This window comes from Meles meles, chromosome X, assembly GCF_922984935.1.
Source record: "Meles meles chromosome X, mMelMel3.1 paternal haplotype, whole genome shotgun sequence".
NCBI classification, from domain to species: Eukaryota; Metazoa; Chordata; class Mammalia; order Carnivora; family Mustelidae; genus Meles; species Meles meles.
In genome coordinates, this window is record NC_060087.1 from 77,979,199 (window position 1) to 77,999,248 (window position 20,050).

A 20,050-nucleotide genomic window follows, 5' to 3' on the forward strand; every position below is an offset into this window, starting at 1 on the left:
AGGCAGAGGCTTTAACCCACCGAGCCACCCAGGCGCCCCACGAAATCTTATAATTTTAAGCTTTTCATTCACTTCATCTAATGTCATATCTTAATTATGAATACATTTGTTCATTGGTAGGATTTTCTTAGGAATGTTTATAATTACCAAGTTCACTTTCATGTTCATTTATTTTAGAAGTGAACCATTGTGACCAGTAATGGTTTAAAGAAACAAGTACAGATTAACTTAAAAAGTAGACTGTTTGGAATGAGAAGTTGTCCTTCATTTGTTATCCATTATCATTAGAGAACGAGGTTGAAGTTAATTTCCAGTGGTAGAAGTAAGTAAGAAGTAAGTCCTCATAATCCAGTCTGTGTGAATTAATTCTTTTCATTGCAAGTGACTCCATGAGGAAATAGTCTGCTATAGTACATTAGGTATAAGAAGAACCACATTCAAATCCTAACCTCATTTCAGACTCTGCGACCTTTGGTTAGTCCTTTAACCTTTTTGTAGTTATGTTTTTATCATCTATAAGCAGTGAGATAAAGTTTAGATAAAAATGCCCTACTTACATTTCAGGGTTATAATAACAATGAAAAGAAATAATAGATGTAGAAACATTGATAAACATATTACCACACAAATGTATGTTACTCAGTATTAATTAATGGTGCTAGAAGACTGCTATGGTAGTAGTAGTGCTATGAGATAGACTGTGTGTAAAGCTAATGGGCTCCAAGGGAGTCAGATCTATGATTGTATTAATTAGTCCATATTCAGACCAGCTATCTAATAGGTTCAAGTCACTTCAGTACTTCTTTGCATATATTTATAATGGAAGGTAATTTTTCATTATTTTGGAGGAGTATTTCACAAAATCTTTAAGGATACCAACTTTTATAGTGTGTTAGCAGAAGTAGTCATTGTACAGAGTTTATAATGCTTATCAAAAATCTATGGGAGTCTCTTTCAGTTACTATTAAGTCCTTTGATGTTATTAAATTAAATATAGTCTATATAATTTTAAACCCCAGATGTCTACTGGTAAGTTTCTTTGTTGTTATATTTTACTATAAACATTTACACATTGTATTACATGTGTTTCAGGGATATGGACTCTCAGGTTCATCAGGAATTCCAGGCCCTCCTCGACCACCTCTATTGCCAGGTGGTGGGTCATCCCCACCACCACCACCACCACCACCACCTCCTCCACCAGCACCGCCTCTGCCTGGAGGAGCTCTCCCTCCTCTTCCACCTCCTTTACCTGGAATGATTGGCATACCACCACCACCACCTTTGTTTGGGGGACCTCCTCCACCATTTCCCCTTGGAGGAGGAATTCCTCCTTTCCCAGAAGTACCTCTTGATCTGCCTTATGGGATGAAGCAGAAAAAATTATATAAACCTGAGGTGCCTATGAAGAGAATCAATTGGTCAAAGGTGATTATGGCTATGACTAGACTAGATTATTTGACCTGTTATTTTTATGACTAGATTATTTTTGGCTTTTCCAGTCATAGCTGATCATTAATATGTGAATAACTATTGCTGCATATAAGTATTGCATAATGCTTGAGAAGATGACTGCTGACTCATGCTTTCCTTTGTGAGTTCACCATCTTATGTTTATCTTTCAGTCTAGTACCTTGCAAATTGGAAACTCCATAGATAATTGGAAATTAATATAGAAGTCAAAAGGAAAAACAAAGTGAAAATAGTGCTAGAGAATAACATAAAATATATCACTAAATGAAACATGATCTTGATTCTTGTACTGTTGTTAAATACTATAATATTCTTAAATATAATCTTATTATTGAGCCTTTTTTTCATAGCTATTTTTGTTTTTAGAAAAAAAATTTTTGTTTTATTTTTTTAAAGATTTTTATTTATCAAAGAGAGAGAATATGAGCAGTGAGAGGGACAGAAGGAGAGGGACAAGCAGACTCCTCACTGAGCTTAGAGCATGATGTGGGCTTCAATCCCAGGACCCTGATATCATAACCTGTGCTGAAGTCAGACACTTAACCAACTGAACCACCCAGGCACCCCTTTCTTGTTGTAGTTTTAAATATTTAGATAGTATGGAATAGGTGGCAGCATTCTGTAGTGATATAACCTAATTATTTTTTATGTAATATATAAGGGGATTTTTTCTTTTGAATGTTATTTTGCCTTTTTTTTTTTTTTTTTTTTTGGAGAGAGAGAGAAAGAATGTAAGGAGAGTAGAGGCAGAGGGGAAGGGAGAGAGAACCTTAAGTAGGCTCCATGCCTGAGCCTGATATGAAGCTTGATCTTATGACCCTGAGATCACGGCCTGGCCTGAAATCAAGGGAAAAGGAAAAAAAAAATACAATTTTCCAGACCACAGCTTGAGGAAATGACTCATCCAAGAACATACTTAGAATGAAATGAACAGTGTCTACATAGTAAGTTGGTTTGACCAGAGTCATGGTTAAACCAGTTTTTAGTTAAGAATATACTCATGCTTTACTCATAAGAGTAAATGAGGTACTAACATTTTTAGAATGTAGTTATTGTTTATTAGGTACATTCCACCAAACTATAGGATCCAGATGCTGTTGCTCCAGTTGTCTCTGTATAAATGTTTAAAGATATATTCATTTAGTATATAAACATACAGTGAAATGGTACTAATATAACACAAAGCATCATAATGTACTGGAAAATATATAGTTCTAATCTTGGGTTTTCCTGTAGTAGTTAGAGCACAGTTCTCTGGAGCAACACTGCCTGGGTTTAATTCCCATCTTTGCCCTTTGCTAGTTTGGACAGCCACTTAAACTTTCTGGGGCACAGTTTCCTCATCTTTAATGTGGAGATAATAATAGGTCCTATTTCAAGGGATTATTTAATGATTAGAGTAAGTAATATATGTAAATCACTTGACACATTATAGGAGGTATATAAGATGTTAGCTTTTATGATTATTATCTTCACCCTGGTCAGTAAACACGGAGAATTCATTCACTTTTCTGAATTTTAGTTTCCTCATTTTTAAAAATCCAAGAGCAGAAAAAAATGTATGTGAGTTGGGGGGAGGGATTTACTCAACTATTTTTAAGATTTCTTCCAATAGAAGACTTTCTTAAATGTAATTTGCTATATGGCTTATTGCTGTTGTATATCTTTTCTGTACACCAATAGAATTCTGGGACGTCCCCAATGAATATTTACTTAAATCTTATTTTGATAGAACCTAAAATTGATTTAGTAAGTAGATAAATAAAGCAAGTATCATTTGATCTTGGTGAAATTGAATTCTCTGAAGAATTAAATATGAAGTAATAATTTAGAAACTTATCTTTGTTATTTTTGTTTCAGATTGAACCCAAAGAACTATCTGAGAACTGTTTCTGGTTAAAAGTTAAGGAGGACAAATTTGAAAATCCAGATCTCTTTTCAAAATTGGCACTGAATTTTGCTACCCAGATGAAAGGTACATCTTATTTTTAAAAATATAAATTTCTTATTCTGATATTTTGAGTCCAGTGCTTTGCTAAAAATTTCAAGTAATATATATACATGTATAATTTGTCCACCCTGGACAGAGTCAGATATAAACTGATGATTTTACCCAGCAACTAAAGGAGAATAACTCATTTTCTTTATTTTTAAGATTTATTTATTTGAGAGAGAGAGAGCAAAAGAGAGAGTGTGCAACACGTACAAGTGGGGGAGAGACAGAGGGTGAAGGAAAGGGAGAAGCAGACTACCCTCTCAGCAGTAATCCTGATATGGGGCTCAATCCCAGGACCTGAGATCATGACTTGAGCTGAATTCAGAAGCTTAACCGACTGAGCCACCCAGGCACCACTCCTTTTAGTCTTATTTTTCATTAAGTATTATTATTCATCTGAAAATGTTGATTTGTTTTTATTGCTTAATATGTGAGGTATACCCCTCTATTATAGTTATTATTTTTACTAAGAAGTAGAGGAAATAAATTTGTCAACTTACTGTGTAAGGGAAAACAATGTAACAGAATACTAATAGCCCAGAAATTTTCATGAAATTGGAATGAGATTTGGCCAGTAGTGCATAGTCTTTCCTCTTACATTTATACTACTTATCAGTTTGTTTTTCTAGGAAGTTTTATAGTTTTTTCCTACAAACAAATTTTCTGGAATAAAATCAAAATCTGGTACCTAGTAAGTATATTTTACTGATTTGAAAATAGAGTGTTTATGATTAGATACTTAACCTCTTGTGGATTTTACACATAATTTTTGTACTATATTGGTAACTTCTCAATCTCATAATTATTAGGATTTGTGAATTTTTGGTATTTTAAGTACTATTTTACAAATACTGCAGAATTGATAGTTTAAATAAGCATAGGATATTTTCAGTCTGGATGAGTCTCCACAACTAAGAAATTAATAAATTCCATATGCCCAAGCCCTTGGAATTGGCAGCTTTACCATTCATTTGTATGATTTGTCACAACATGCTCTAGAATGTGAGAATCTGAATTTTGGAAGATTGAGAGAGAGAGAGACTGAGAGAGGTGAATAATACTCCTTTTCAGACGTTCTGTCATATCTTGCATATTGGAGGTGCTTGTGCTATATTTGTTGTTGCTTGTAGATTGAAGTTCACACACACACAGAAATAGAGGTAATTAGAAGAAATGTGACATTTCAAAAATTCCTGGCATTAGTTCATTTTTTTTCTTATAAGTAACCTTCACATTAAAAGCGTTCTTCAGTGACTCCAGAGACTATTTGTTATAAACACTTTTTTTAAATTAAAAAAGGTAAAAATGCATGTATCACAGTATATATATATAGGAAAAAAAAAAAAAGGGAGCACAATAAGCTTTGCCCTTCAATCCCAGATTTATAGCTTCTTCCCCAGAGAAAACCACTATTACTAATTTCTCACCTTGCCTCCTAGATAGTCCATGCTTCTAGACGCATATGTATATTTATCATTTTTCGTTTTTTACTTCTTGCTATTTTTACTTTATGTACTTGGATGTTATCCATAATACCTTTTGTTCATCTACTACGTTCTTTTGGAAAACTGCATAGAATTTGGTGGTATGGACTTATCCTAATTTATTGAACCAGTCCCCAGTGAATGGGTATTTAGATTAATTCCAGCCTCTTTTGGTATTTCAATTCACTGTGGTGAATGCGTATCTGCATATACCTTTGAGCACATAAGCTATTTGTAGGACAAAGTCTAGAAGTGAAATTCCTGGATTAAATTCTGTATACATTTATAATTTTGATATATATTACCAAATTGCCTTCCAAAGAATTTGTGTCTATAGTGGCACTTAAAATATATATGAGTAATATATATGAGTATCTGTTTCCCTGCAATCTTCATCCATCTTAGAGGTGAAAATGGTAACTCATCCATGTTATAATTTTAATTTCTTACATTCAGAGTGAAGGTGAACAGTTTTTATTACATTCAAAGGCAATTTTTATTTACTTTTCTGTGACCGTCTCCCTCCAGTTCTTTGAACATTTTATATTGAGCAGTTGCTCTTTTACTTATCCATTTATTTGTATTGAGTCCCACAAGAATCAGAGATTTTGTGAAATTTGAGAGTTAGTCTGAACCATAGAAATGATTAATCTGGACTCTTTTACAATTGAAGAAAATGACCTTTGAGACGTAGAGGTAAGTATAAAATCCAATAGAGAGTTTCTAAAGGTAGTGTGATATGGTGGAAAAAGTCTTAAGAAACAGAGTCATACTTATTTTCATTCCAGCTATAATACTTGTAACCTGTAAGGCTGAATTTTCTCATCCATAAAATGAGTAGACTAATGTTTATCTAGTAGTGTTGTGAGAATCAAATAAGGTTATATATTCAAAGCACCCAGCACAGTTTTTAGTATAGTAGGCACTTAACAAATAATAATTTCCCTTTCCCTTTCATTTAGCATGCTGCTGCTGCTGCTGCTGCTGTGTGTGTGTGTGTGTGTGTGTGTGTGTGTGTTGCTTTAGTTGTTGACACTTAATACAGCTGTTATTTCAGCAAGAGAATTTCCAGCACTTGGTAGAGCCAGTCAGTTACAATAGAAGCAATTCTTATTACAGGTGCTAAAAAATAATAAAAATTATATAAAGGTCCTCATCTACTCACTGCTAAGAACACTGCATTCCAGTTCTTCTTAACTCAGATTCTCTGAATTTTATGTGTGATACTAGTACTATTACTTTCCTAATTTTGAGTATTTGAGTACAAAGCAGGTCAGGAACACCTTTCAGTAATATTACTTTTACTAAGATTTCTTGTTCTTTCTTTTTTTAAAAGATTTTACTTATTTATTTGACAGACAGAGATCATAAGTAGGCAGAGAGAGAGAGAGGAAGGGAAGCAGGCTCCTTGCTGAGCAGAGAGCCCGATGCGGGTCTTGATTGCAGGACCTGGAGATCATGACCCGAGCTGAAGGCAGAGGCCCCAACCCACTGAGCCACCTGGGCACCCCAAGATTTATTTTTCAAAAGGACATTTAAAGGAACAATTAAACATCATAGCATATTCCAGACATTTATTTTAATGACACTTAGTAACTATTGATTGATCTTACTGTAACAGCTAAAGTTCCTTGTCACTTGCAGTGTCTTGTTTCATAATTTGGCCAGTAGGTGGCAGGATCAGTAAGAAATCAGGAGGCTCTGGCTCCAGTAAACTCCAAACCCATTTTCCTAGTTTTCCTATCTCCAGGAACCACTTTCTTTCCCATTTTGCTGCTGTTTGCCACTCACTCAGTTGCATTCTTGAGGGAGGAACACATTCATTGTTTCTAAGACTTACTTCCAAAGCTCTTAGACCTAGTGTCCCAAAATCTCTGAGAATTTTCTCCTGTTGCAAGGGTTTGGAGAGCTCATGTCTTGTTCTTCCTAAATGCACTGAAAACATTGCTAGTCTGTATTAAGAAAATGTTTCACTTAAGAGTTCAAAGTGCTTCGGATTGATGAATAGAAAGAAGTTTTTTTTAAAGATTTATTTATTTAAGAGAGAGGGAGATCACGAGAGAGTGGTGGGGGAGGGGAAGAGGGAGAGAGAGAGAAAGAGGAAGAGAGAGGGAAAGAATTCTCAAGCACAACCCAACCCCCCCCACCCCCCCACCCCCCCCCCCACCCCACCCCACCCCCACCCCCCCCCGGAGCTAGCCATGTGGCTCAGTCTCAGGACCCTGAGATCATGACCTGAGCTGCAGTCAGGAGCTGGTGCTTAATCTGTGACTGAGCCAATCAGATACCCCAAAAGACGTTTTAAAATACCTCTGATTATTATAATATTTAAATGTATAAATACTTAATATGTGAAATTACCATCAAATTATACTTTCTATTTGAATTACTTAGAGTTATAGAGAAAGTGATTTTTAATTTTATGTTAATAAACCAGATTTTTCTAATTTAGGAGAGAATGTATCTCATTTAATTTAATTTATATTTGTAGAGTACTGATTATATGCAAGATACTCAGTGGGAGGGAGAGAAATGAAGGTCTTGTTCCTCCTGCACCAGGGAACTTACCATCTAATGAGGGAGAGAGGAGGAGGTACACTACATTTAGTCAAGTTATATTAGATGTTAACATAGATATTTTTGCATAGGAATGCAGGATGAAAATACAATTAATATTTGAGTAGGAAAAGGGAAAATCCCATAGGTAGTATAATTTGAGATGGGCCTTGAAATTTAAATAGAATTTTAATAGGGAAAGAAGGAAAGAAGACATTCTAGGCAGAAGACACCGTTAGAAAAGTATGGTGGTGGGATGAGGTACATACTGGGTCAGGTGCAGCTGTTGAAACCACAGCCTATTGAGTTGGGACTTGGAGGTGAAACTGGAAAGGCAAATTTCATACCTGGGAAATGGGGTTTTGTTCTTTAAGCATTAGCGACACAATAATTTGGTTATAATATTGAGGAGGCCTTTGGCAGATGGATAGGTGATGGGAATGTGATAGGTATGTTGGAAAGCATTGGTTGTGAATAAACCACCAGTAGTTTAGGCAAGATATGATGATATCCAGATTAGTATGGATTCTTAATCTCTACTAGTTCCCAAATTCTGTGTTCCCATGATTATAATATGTAGGTTCTTACAAGCTGTAATGATGCTATGTGACAAGCTATATCTCCCAATGCTCTCTGGATTGATGAAAAAACATGTTTAAGATGCAGCTTCAAACACCCCTATTAGTACTTTTGAGTGTATATAATATACACTTTTGAGTATATTATATACACTCAATATAGTGTATATGTATATTATGTATATATATGTATATGTATATTATATACACTCAAAAGTCTCTTAGAATTTATATGTGTGTTGTAGTTTAGAATTTATATGTGTGTTGTAGTTTAGTATTCAGTTTGATGATATTTGGGGCCATATAAATACCAAGGCTAAAAATAGTACCACTTTTCTTTTTTTTTTAATATTTTATTTATTTGAGAGAGACAGTGAGAGAGAGCATGAACAACGAGAAGGTCAGAGAGAGAAGCAGACTCCCTGTGGAGCTGGGAGCCTGATGCGGGACTCGATCCCGGCACTCTGGGATCATGACCTGAGCCGATGGCAGTGGTCCAACCAACTGAGCCACCCAGGCGTCCCAATAGTACCACTTTTCTTAAAAATCTGTAGTAATGTGGGATTGGGGGAGGGGGAGCGGGCTATGGACATTGGGGAGGGGAAGCGAACCATAAGAGACTATGGACTCTGAAAAACAACCTGAGGGTTTTGAAGGGTCAGGGGTGGGAGGTTGGGGCAACCTGAGGGTTTTGAAGGGTCAGGGGTGGGAGGTTGGGGGAACAGGTGGTGGGTAATGGGGAGGGCACGTTTTGCATGGAGCACTGGGTGTTGTGCAAAAAGAATGAATACTGTTACGCTGAAAAAATAAATAAAATGAGAAAAAAAAATCTGTAGTAATTATAGATAATAGTGGTATTAAATAAGAATTAAAGTAATGACAGTATTAACTAAACTTAAAATAATAATAAAATATGTAGGTTACAACTGCTAATTCTAATTAGGATTTCTAGGGTTCTCTAGAGGTTTCAGGAAGAACAAAAATTGCTTGGAAGTTGTAAGCAATTTCTTTGGTTTTAGTGTTGCTTGGAGGAAATATAAGAAATAAACATAAAAGGTTAATAAAATTTAGCTTCTTCAATAATATATTTCTGTAGTGTAATTTAACTTTAATAATAACAGAAAATTGAGGAGCTATAAATATTTCAGATGCATATAAATGCAATTTTGCAATGCTTGAAATAATGAGCATAGCTTTAAAATTATGGTGGAACTGAGTTTAAAGATGCATTTATGTAAAATCACTTTCCCTCTAGAATCATATTTTTTTAAAGATTTTATTTATTTAATAGACAGATCACAAGTAGGCAGAGAGGCAGGCAGAGAGAGAGGAGGGGAAGCAGGCTCCCTACTGAGCAGAGAGCCTGATGGGGGGCTTGATCCCAGGACCCCGGGATCATAACCTGAGCCGAAGGCAGAGGTTTTAACCCACCGAGCCACCCAGGCACCCCTAGAATCATATTTTAAATTGTGTTTCTTAGTCATTGATTCTGCTAACTATCTTTGAAGATACTTACCCTTGTGTGGTTGCTTAATAGAGTCTTCTATATTTAGTGAAGCAATGATAAAACAAGAGACTATGGACTCTGAAAAACAACCTGAGGGTTTTGAAGGGGCGGGGGTGGGAGGTTGGGGGAACCAGGTGGTGGGTAATAGGGAGGGCACATATTGCATGGAGCACTGGGTGTTGTACAAAAACAATGAATACTGTTACGCTGAAAAAAAATAAATTTAAAAGTCATCTAAAAAAAAAGTGTGGTAAAATCTAATTCATCTCTGTCTTCATAATATGGAAATTCTTAGAATTGACTTGAAAATAATGAGATGTCTATGTTTGAGTGCACAACCTCTATAAAATAGTGCTAAAGTGTACTGAGAGGCATGGTGTCCTAACAAATAACTTGTCATCTTAATGACATAGTATGCATGTTCTGTACTATACGCTTCAATATATATGGAAACAAACCAGGGTTAAATCTTTCAGGCAGCCAACTAAATAGCATATATAACTGTATATCATTTAACTTATGATGATAACACCCTTTCCACTTGGCATGTTCTTTTTTAAGTTTAATTTAATTTAATTTGTTTTTTTTCAGTGTTCCAAAATTCATTGTTTATGCACCACACCCAGTGCTCCATGCAATATGTGCCCTCCTTAATACCCACCACCAGGCTCAAATAACCCCCGAGCCCCCTCCCCTCCAAAACCCTCAGTTTGTTTCTCAGAGTCCACAGTCTCATGGTTTGTGTCCTCTTCTGATTTCTCCCCACTCACTTCTCTCCATCTCCCAATGTCTTCCGTGTTATTCCTTATGCTCCACAAGTAAGTGAAACCATATGATAATTGACTCTCTCTGCTTGATTTATTTCACTCAGAATAATCTCCTCCAGTCCCCATCCATGTTGATACAAAAATTGGGAATACATCCATTCTGATGGAGGCATAATGCTTCATTGTATATATGGACCATATTTCTTTATCCATTTGTCCTTTGAAGGGCATCATGGTTCCTTCCACAGTTTGGCAGCTGTGGCCATTGCTGCTGTAAACATTGCGGTATAGATGGCCCCTCTTTTCACTACATCTTTATCTTTGGGGTAAATACCCAGTAGTCAATTGCAGGGTCATAGGGAAGCTTTGTTTTTAATTTCTTAAGGAATCTCCACACTGTTTTCAAAGTGGCTGCACCACCTCACATTCCCACCAACAGTGTAAGAGGGTTCCCCTTTCTCCACATCCTCTCCAACACTTGTTGTTTACTGTCTTGTTAATTTTGGCCATTCTGTCTGGTGTAAGGTGGTATCCCAATGTGGTTTTGATTTGAATCTCCCTGATGGCTAATGAGGATGAACATTTTTTCATGTGTCTGTTAGCCATTTGTATGTCTTTTTTGTAGAAATGTCTGTGAATGTCTATTTCCCATTTTTTGACGTGATTGTTTTGTGTGTGTTGAGCTTGAGGAGTTCTTTATAGAACTTGGATATAAGCCCTTTTCTGTAGTGTCATTTGCGAATATCTTCTCCCATTCCATGGGTTGCCTCTTTGTTTTGTTGACTGTTTCCTTTGCTGTGAAGAAGCTTTTGATCTTGATGAAGTCCTAGAAGTTTCTTTTCGCTTTTGTTTCCTTTGCCTTTGGAGACATATCTTGAAAGAAGTTGCTGTGGCCAATGTCAAAGAAGTTACTGCCTATGTTCTCCTCTAGGATTTTGATAAATTCCTGCCTCACGTTGAGGTCTTTATCCATTTCAAGTTTATCTGGGTGTATGGTATAAGAGAATGGTTGGGTTTCATTCTTCTACACATAGCTGTCCAATTTTCTCAGCACCATTTATTGAAGAGACTGTCTTTTTTCCCACTGGATATTTTTTCCTGCTTTGTCAAAGATATTTGACCACAGAGTTGTCGTCTATATCTGGGCTCTCTACTCTGTTCTGCTGGTCTATGTGTCTTTTCTTGTGGCAGTACCATGCTGTCTTGGTGATCACAGCTTTTGTAGTAAAGCTTGAAATCAGGCAATGTGATGCCCCCACTTTTGTTTTTCTTTTTCAACATTTCCTTAGCAATTCAGGATCTCTTCTGGTTCCATAAATTTTAGAATTGTTTTAGCCCTTTGAAAAGTGCTGGTGGAATTTTGATCAGAATGGAATTGAAAGTATAGATGTCTCTAGGCAGTATAGACATTTTAACAATATTTATTCTTCCTATCCCTGAGCATGGAATACTCTTCCATCTTTTTTTGTCTTCAGTTCCTTTCATGAGTGTTCTGTAGTTCTTTGAGTATATATCCTTTACCTATTCGGTTACGTTTATTCCCAGTTAGCTTATGGTTCTTGGGGCTATAGTAAATGGAATCGATTCTCTAATTTTCCTTTCTATATTTTCATTGTTAGTGTATAAGAAAGAAAGGACTGTATGTTGATTTTGTATCCTGCCACATTACTAAATTGCTGAATGAGTTCTAGTATTTTAGGGTTATAGTCTTTTGGGTTTTCCATATAAAGTATCATGTCATCTGCAAAGAGAGAGAGTTTGACTTCTTCATTGCCAGTTTGAATACCTTTTATTCCTTTTTGTTGTCTGATTGCTGTTGCTAGGACTTCCAGTACTATGTTGAACAAGAGTGGTGAGAGTGGACATCCTTGTCATGTTCCTGATCTCAGAGGGAAGGCTGTCAGCTTTTCTCCATTGAGAATGATTTTTGCTATGGGTTTTTCGTAGATAAATTTTTTGAAGTTGAGGAATGTTCCCTCTATCCCTATACTTTGAAGTGTTTTCATCAGGAACAGATGCTGTATCTTGTCAAATGCTTTTTCTACATCAATTGAGAGGACCATGGTTATTCTCTCTTCTCTTATTGATTTGTTCTACCACGTTGATTGGTTTGCGAATGTTGAACCACCCTTGCATCCCATGGATAAATCCCACAGAGTCATGGTGGATAATCTTTTTAATGTACCGTTGGATCCTCTTAGCTAGGATCTTCTTTAGAATCTTAGCATCCATATTCATCAGTGATATTGGTCTGAAATTCTCCTTTTTGGTGTGGTCTTAGCTTGGTTTGGGGATCAGGGCAATGCTGGCTTCATAAAAAGAGTTTGAATGTTTTCCTTCTGTTTCTATTTTTTGAACCAGCTTCATGAGAATAGGTATTATTTCTTCTTTGAATGTTTGGTAGAATTCCTTAGGCAATCCGTCAGGTCCTGGGCTCTTGCTTTTGGGGTGGTTTTTGATCACTGCTTCAATCTCGTTAGTCGATATTGGTCTATTCAGGTTATCAATTTCATCCTGGTCCAGTTTTGGAAGTTTATAGGTTTCCTGGAATGCATCCATTTTGTCTAGTTTGCTTAACTTATTGGCATATAACTGTTAATAATAATTTCTGATGATTGTTTCTATTTCCTTGGTTTTAGTCGTGATCTCTCCCTTTTCATTAATAATTTTATGAATCTGGGTCCACTCTCTTTTCTTTTGGATTAGTTTGGCCAACGGATTATTGATCTTATTGATTGTTTCAAAGAACCAGCTACTAGTTCCATTGATGTCTTCTACTATATCTCTAGTTTCTATCTCATTGACCTCTGCTCTAATCTTGATTATTTCCCTTCTTGTGTGTGGGGTTGGCTTAACTTGTTGTTAATTCTCCAGTTCTTTAAGTTGTAAAGAGGGCTGGTGTATTCTGCATTTTTCTTTTTTTTTGAGGGAGGCTTGTATGGCTATGTATTTTCTGCCTTAGGACCGCTTTTGATGTATCCCCTAGGTTTTAGACTGAAGTGTCTTCATTCTCATTGGTTTCCATGAAATGTTTAAGGTCTTTGATTTCCTGGTTGATCCAAACATTCTTAAGCCAGGTGGTCTTTAGCTGTCAGGTATTTGAATTCCTTCCAAACTTTTTCTTGTGGTTGAGTTCCAGTTTTAAAGCATTGTTGTCTGAGAATATGCAGGGAATAATCTCAATCTTTTGGTATCGGTTGAGCCCTGATTTGTAACCCAGTATGTGGTCTATTCTGGAGGACCTTCCATGTGTACTCGAGAAGAATGATTATCCTCTTATTTTAGGGTGAAATGTTCTGTATATATCCATGAGGTCCAGCTGGTCCAAAGTGTCATTCAGTGTACTTGTTTCTTTATTGATTTTCTGCTTGAATGATCTGTCTGTTAACTGAGAGTAGTGTGTTAAGATCCCCTACTATTAATGTATTCATATCAATATGACTCGATCTTGATTAACAGTTGTCTTATGTAGTTGGCTGCTCCCATTTTTGGGACATAAATATTACAATTCTTAGCTCTTCTTGGTGGATAGACCCTTTAAGAATGATGAAGTGTCCTTTATCTCTGACTACAGTCTCTAGTTTAAAATCTAATTTATCTGATATGAGAGTCACTACCCCAGCTTTCTTTTGAGGTCCATTGGCATGAAAGCTGCTTCTCCATCTCTTCACTTTCAGTCTGGATGTATCTTTAGGTTCAAAATGGATCTCCTGTACACAATGTATGAATGGGTCCTGTCCTTTTTATGGTTTTCCCCAACCTAGCCATTGCCTTGGTATTTGTTACCCTGAATTCCCTTTTTGACATATTATTTATGTCAATATCCAATAGCTCTGATGGAGAGGGCACAGTCCCTGAATTTTTCCACTGTTGGGTGTTGCTTCTCCTAGTCATTTTGGTGAGAGGTGGTTGAGGGGATGTGTACCTGAATGTTTATGCGATCCAGGCAGGGTGCACCCTGGAACACTTCTGAGCAATTGGAAGTCACCACCGAAAAGAGAAGAGAGAGAAAGAGGGAGACAACAAAACAAAAAAAGAGAAGACCCTGCCAGAATGGGCCCCAAAGGTAAGATTTATAAGGTGTATAAACAAAAACGGACAAAGAAAAAGACCGACAAAAGTAAATGACAAGGGAAAAAAAGAACCCAGTGAAAACGAACCCCCAAAATAAGATTTATATACTACCAGAATAAAAACATATACACAGAATCATTGACAGAAGAAAAAGATGGGAGGGTGATTATAAATCCTCAATGTGGGCAAGGAAGGTTATTTTGATTCTTACTGTGTGTATCTTGATATCTTTCTTAAAGCCTCAACTTTCCAGAGATAAAGGGAGATTAAAACTGTTTTATATATAGGGGTAGTATTGATAAGGGAAAGTGGATTACCTTGACTCTTATATCTGTATGTATATTTAAAAAAATAGAAAAGAAACATGTATATGTATGAAAGAAGTTCAAGTTAACAGATTATTATGGAATATGTTGTAGTAAACCTCTAGTGATGGTTAGTAGGTTATAAAAATTCAAAGGAAGAAGAGTAGTGAGAACAAATTAAAGATAAAATATGTATGAAATATACAGGTTTTAGGGCAATACTGGTAGCTTAATAAATTGTTTTCCCTTGATATTAGAGTTTTATTGTTTTATGGGGACCCTGTGTTGGTTGTCCTCTTGTTCTTTTGGCTGGATTTTGGGGGCAGGGCCTGCCATGTTGTTTTTCAGTCTGTCTTGCTTGGGTCCTCCTGCTCCCTGTCAAGGGGCTGGGTTCCATGGAAACCGATTTTTCAGGCTGTTGTTCTCTGGAGGATTTTTTGCTTTGGTGGCTTTTTGTTGCTTTTCGGAGGTTTAGTGGAAAGCAAACTTCACCCAGACCTCCATTTCAGTGAGAAGCCTCAGTCTGGTCCCCTCTGGGTGGTCCAGAACACAGACTCCCCACTCTGCAAACTCTGTTGAACCGTGCAACCTCCCACAGGCAGTGCAGGTCCCTGGCCACCATCTCAGCGGTCGCCCGAAGCGCCCGCTTGTCTCCACACCCTCATGCCAAAAACCATGAGTGATATTGGTCCAGGGAGCCCATTTCCGGTGGCTGCCTTTGCCAGGACTGCTCTCTAAGGTTCAGAACTCGGGGTCTGCTAAGTAGCTGCTTGCTGAGAGATTCTGACCAGAGATCTCTCTGAGTTCCTGGGAGTGTCCTGCCTCTTTGCAGGTCCTAGAGACTGCCACCTAGCGCCCACACAGAACACTCTCAGGCGCAGATAGGGAGCTCAGCTCATACCGTGGTCCTGCAGTGAGTGCATAGTGCAAAAGGCTGTGGTTCTAGAGAGGGCCCACCAGGTACCCTCATGCTGGGGAGGGAGTGTGCCCTGAGTGGTGGTGCAAGCTGTGCAATTCTGGGGCTCTGGGATCAGGAACTGGAGACTCTGCCGCCGCACTCTCTCTAGCATTGGTGGTCACCTTTGTGGGTATCCTGGGTCTGTGGGCTTAGGCCTGTGCCCATGACCACTTGATTCCACAAGTTACCCTTTATTTATTTATTTTTTTAAATTTATTTATTTTTTTCAGCATAACAGTATTCATTGTTTTTGCACAACACCCAGTGCTCCATGCAATACATGCCCTCCCTATTAGCCACCACCTGGTTCCCCCAACCCCCCACCCCCGCCCCTTCAAAACCCTCAGGTTGTTTTTCGGAGTCCATAGTCTCTTATGGTTCGCCTCCCCTTCCAATTTCCCTCAACTTCCTTCTCCTCTCCATCTCCCAATATTCTCCATGTCATTTTTTATGCTCCACAAATAAGTGAAACCATATGATACTTGACTCTCTCTGCTTGACTTATTTCACTCAGCATAATCACTTCCAGTCCCGTCCATGTTGCAACAAAAGTTGGGTATTCATCCTTTCTTTTCTTTCTTTCTTTCTTTTTTTTTTTTTTATAAACATATAATGTATTTTTATCCCCAGGGGTACAGGTCTGTGAATCACCAGGTTTACACACTTCACAGCACTCACCATAGCACGTACCCTCCCCAATGTCCATAACCCCCTCCCCCCTCCCAACGCCACCTCCCCCCAGCAACCCCCAGTTTGTTTTGTGAGATTGAGAGTCATTTATGGTTTGTCTCCCTCCCAATCCCATCTTGTTTCATTTATTCTTCTCCTACCCCCCAACCCCCCATGTTGCATCTCCACGTCCTCATTTCAGGGAGATCATATGATAGTTGTCTTTCTCTGATTGACTTATTTCACTAAGCATGATACCCTCTAGTTCCATCCATGTCGTCGCAAATGGCAAGATTTCATTTCTTTTGATGGCTGCATAGTATTCCATTGTGTATATATACCACATCTTCTTGATCCATTCATCTGTTGATGGACATCTAGGTTCTTTCCATAGTTTGGCTATTGTAGACATTGCTGCTATAAACATTCGGGTACACGTGCCCCTTCGGATCACTATGTTTGTATCTTTAGGGTAAATAGCCAGTAGTGCAATTGCTGGGTCATAGAGTAGTTCTATTTTCAACATTTTGAGGAACCTCCATGCTGTTTTCCAGAGTAAGTTACCCTTTTTTTTAAAAATATATTTTATTTATTTATTTGACAGAGATCACAAATAGACAGAAGGGCAGGCAGAGAGAGAGGAGGAAGCAGGCTCCCCACTGAGCAGAGCCAGATGCGGGGCTCAATCCCAAGCCCGGGATCATGACCTGAGCAGAAGGCAGTGGCTTTAACCCACTGAGCCACCCAGGCGCTCCCACAAGTTACCCTTTAAGAATGTCTGCTGTTTTTGAGTGCTTTTAACCAGACTCCAAGTTAATGCTGGTCCCCAACCACTGGGCACTTTCATGTTGGGGTATTACTTTACAATGGGTCATTTTTGATGGCTCCCTTCCCTTTCTGTTTATCCTCTGATTTCAGTCGGAGTGTTCCCACTCTGCTTTACCTCTCCATGGATGATCTCCTGCCACTGCAGAGATCCAGAAATATATAATCCTACATCTCAGGCTGATTTCATGGGTGTTTAGAGTGTTCCGGCCGATAATTAGCTCACTTTAGGGGACCCGTTGAAACAGGGTCTCCTACTTCTCCTCCATCTTGCTCCTCCTCCATCCAGTTGGCATTTTCTAGCATCAAACACTTACCTCCTTTATGCAGAAGAGGGAACAGGGTATTTGTGAGCCAGAGATGCATAACATTGTTTAATTATAAATGTCGGTAATTGTAGAGAGCAATTAAGATACTGTATCTTCACTTTCTAAATGAGTAGGCATCAAAACGGCTCTGTCTTCACATGTGGCAATTGTGCTACTTCTACCACTAATACCATCACTACTAATAACAATAATAGCACATCTATTAAGCATTTACTGTGTCCCAAGAGCTGCATAAGCCTTTTAAATCCATATCTCCTTTAATCCTCATACCAACCCTATCTACTATTCTATCTACTACTACTACTATCTACTATCTACTATCTACTACTACTATTCTTGTTTTATAGGTGGAGAAACTGAGACTATGAACAATTAAACAGTATGTCCTTTTTACATAGCTAGTAGGTGGCAAAGCTGAGATTTGAACCAAGGTTTCTTCTTAATGTCTTTCTTACATTGTAATAATGGCTTTAAACGTTTATTTTTAATTTTTAAAATATTTTAATTCTAGTATAGTTAATATACAGTGTTATGTTAGTTTCAGGTCTACAAGATTCAATGACTCCGTACATTACTTAGTGCTCATTGTAAGTGTACTCCTAATCCCCATCAACTGTTTCATCCCCCACCTCGCTCTCATAACTATCAGTTCTCTCGTTAAGAGTCATAACAATGGCTTTTAATGGCTGTTAAGCCCTTAGTAATTTGTGCGTTGTTGCATAGTTTACTGATCCTTTCTTAATGCTATAGTTTCGTATATATTATATTTCCTTTTGATGTATGTAATCCCATTATCCTGACACTGAAGACAGTTTTTTAGAGCTTAAACCAAGGCTGGGAAGTTGTATGTTTATGGAAGGGAATAAAATTATTTGTTTTCAAAATTTTTTTGGTGCTTTCTGCATAGAATCTATCAATTATGAAGCATTGCTATGACCTGAGGTCTATCTCTTCTCATAATGAATGAAGGAATTCAGTCTTCATGTCATTATGCATTTGATAAGGATATATTAATACACATAAGAAACATAAAGTAATGAAATCAGTTTTTCATGGGGCCCTTTTGAAGTTAGCTTCATAACAGTATAAACAGTTTGTTATTTTTTTTAAGATTTTATTTATTTATTTGACAGACAGAGATCACAAGTAAGCAGAGAGGCAGGCAGAGAGAGAGAGAAAGAGAAGGAAGCAGGCTCTCCACTGAGCAGAGAGCCTGATGCGGTGCTCAATCCCAGGACCCTAGTTTGTTATTTTAATATGACACTTTTTAGCTATGAGTGAGACTGTCTCTCTTCATTTTCAGTAATTTCTTCTGATAAATATTATAATGATTATGCACAATAACAGGTGTTCAGTTGATAGCATTTACAATTCACATGGATACTCATTCACATTTAGAATTATTCTTATAGAAAAATTAGTGTTAGTTTTAAAAAAATGTTTTATTCTGTCAAACAAATTATTTATAATAAAATCCAGTGGAAATTTTCAACACAGCTATATAAAACTAAAAAGAGTTACGTTTTGTTCTAATCATATATTGATGGCAGTAAATGCAGTTCCAAACTATATCTTACCTGACATAAGTGGTAAGAAAAAGAAGGTTCTCCAATTTACGAAGTATATTTAACTTAGAAAAATTCAGATGTAGTAGCTTTTATGAGGCATTATATATATGTAATCCCTTTAGTCCATTAGTCTTTGTTGGTAAGAGCAAATTTAATTCTTTTTAATATGTTATTCAGTAATACATGGTTTTTAGTAAGTTTTCCCTAAGTTTAAACTATGCTTTTTGGTATTATTGTCATTATTATAATTTTCATTTATATCATTATTTTTGTTTTCTGTTTTGCTTTTGTTTTTATTATTTTTCCAGGTTTATTTATAAAGCTGACATAATATTGTAAGTTTAGTTTATAGTGTATTGATTTGATACATGTATATATTGCAAAATGATTACCACAGCAACTTTAGTTAACATCCATACATCACCTTACATGGTTATAATTTTTTTTCCTTCTAATGGGAAGTTTTAAGATTTACTCTTAGCCGGGCGCCTGGGTGGCTTGGTGGGTTAAGGCCTCTGCCTTCAGCTCAGGTCATGATCTCGGGGTCCTGGGATCAAGCCCCACGTCGGGCTCTCTGCTCAACATGGAGCCTGCTTCCCTTCCTCTCTCTCTGCCTGCCTCTCTGTCTACTTGTGATCTCTGTCTGTCAAGTAAATGAATAAAATCTTAAAAAAAAAAGATTTACTCTTAGCAACTTTGAAATACAAAATTCATACAATATAGTATGGTTAAGTATAGTCATCATGCTCTACATTATATCACCAGAATTTATCTTATAACTAGAAGTTTTTACCCTTTAAATTTTTTTTGTATTATTATTTATTATTTTTAGAGAGGGGGATGGAGGGCGAGGAGTAAAGGGAGAGAAGGAAAGAATCTTAAGCTACTCCATGTTCAGCGTGGAGCATGATGTGGGGTTTGATCTCACAATCCTGAGATCATGACCTTAGCTGATATTAAG

At 37.2% G+C, this 20,050-nt stretch overlaps 1 protein-coding gene across 3 annotated transcripts in view; it reads left to right on the top strand.

Annotated features, from left to right (window-relative positions):
* The window catches only part of DIAPH2 (diaphanous related formin 2), a 1,125,504-nt gene that overhangs the window by 371,588 nt on the left and 733,866 nt on the right, over window positions 1-20,050 (top strand). For all 3 annotated transcript variants that reach the window (XM_045995095.1, XM_045995096.1, XM_045995097.1), the window contains 2 exons: window positions 1,093-1,428; window positions 3,334-3,448. In XM_045995095.1, coding sequence (XP_045851051.1) covers window positions 1,093-1,428; window positions 3,334-3,448 — 451 coding nt within the window. The remainder of the gene's footprint in view (window positions 1-1,092; window positions 1,429-3,333; window positions 3,449-20,050) is intronic.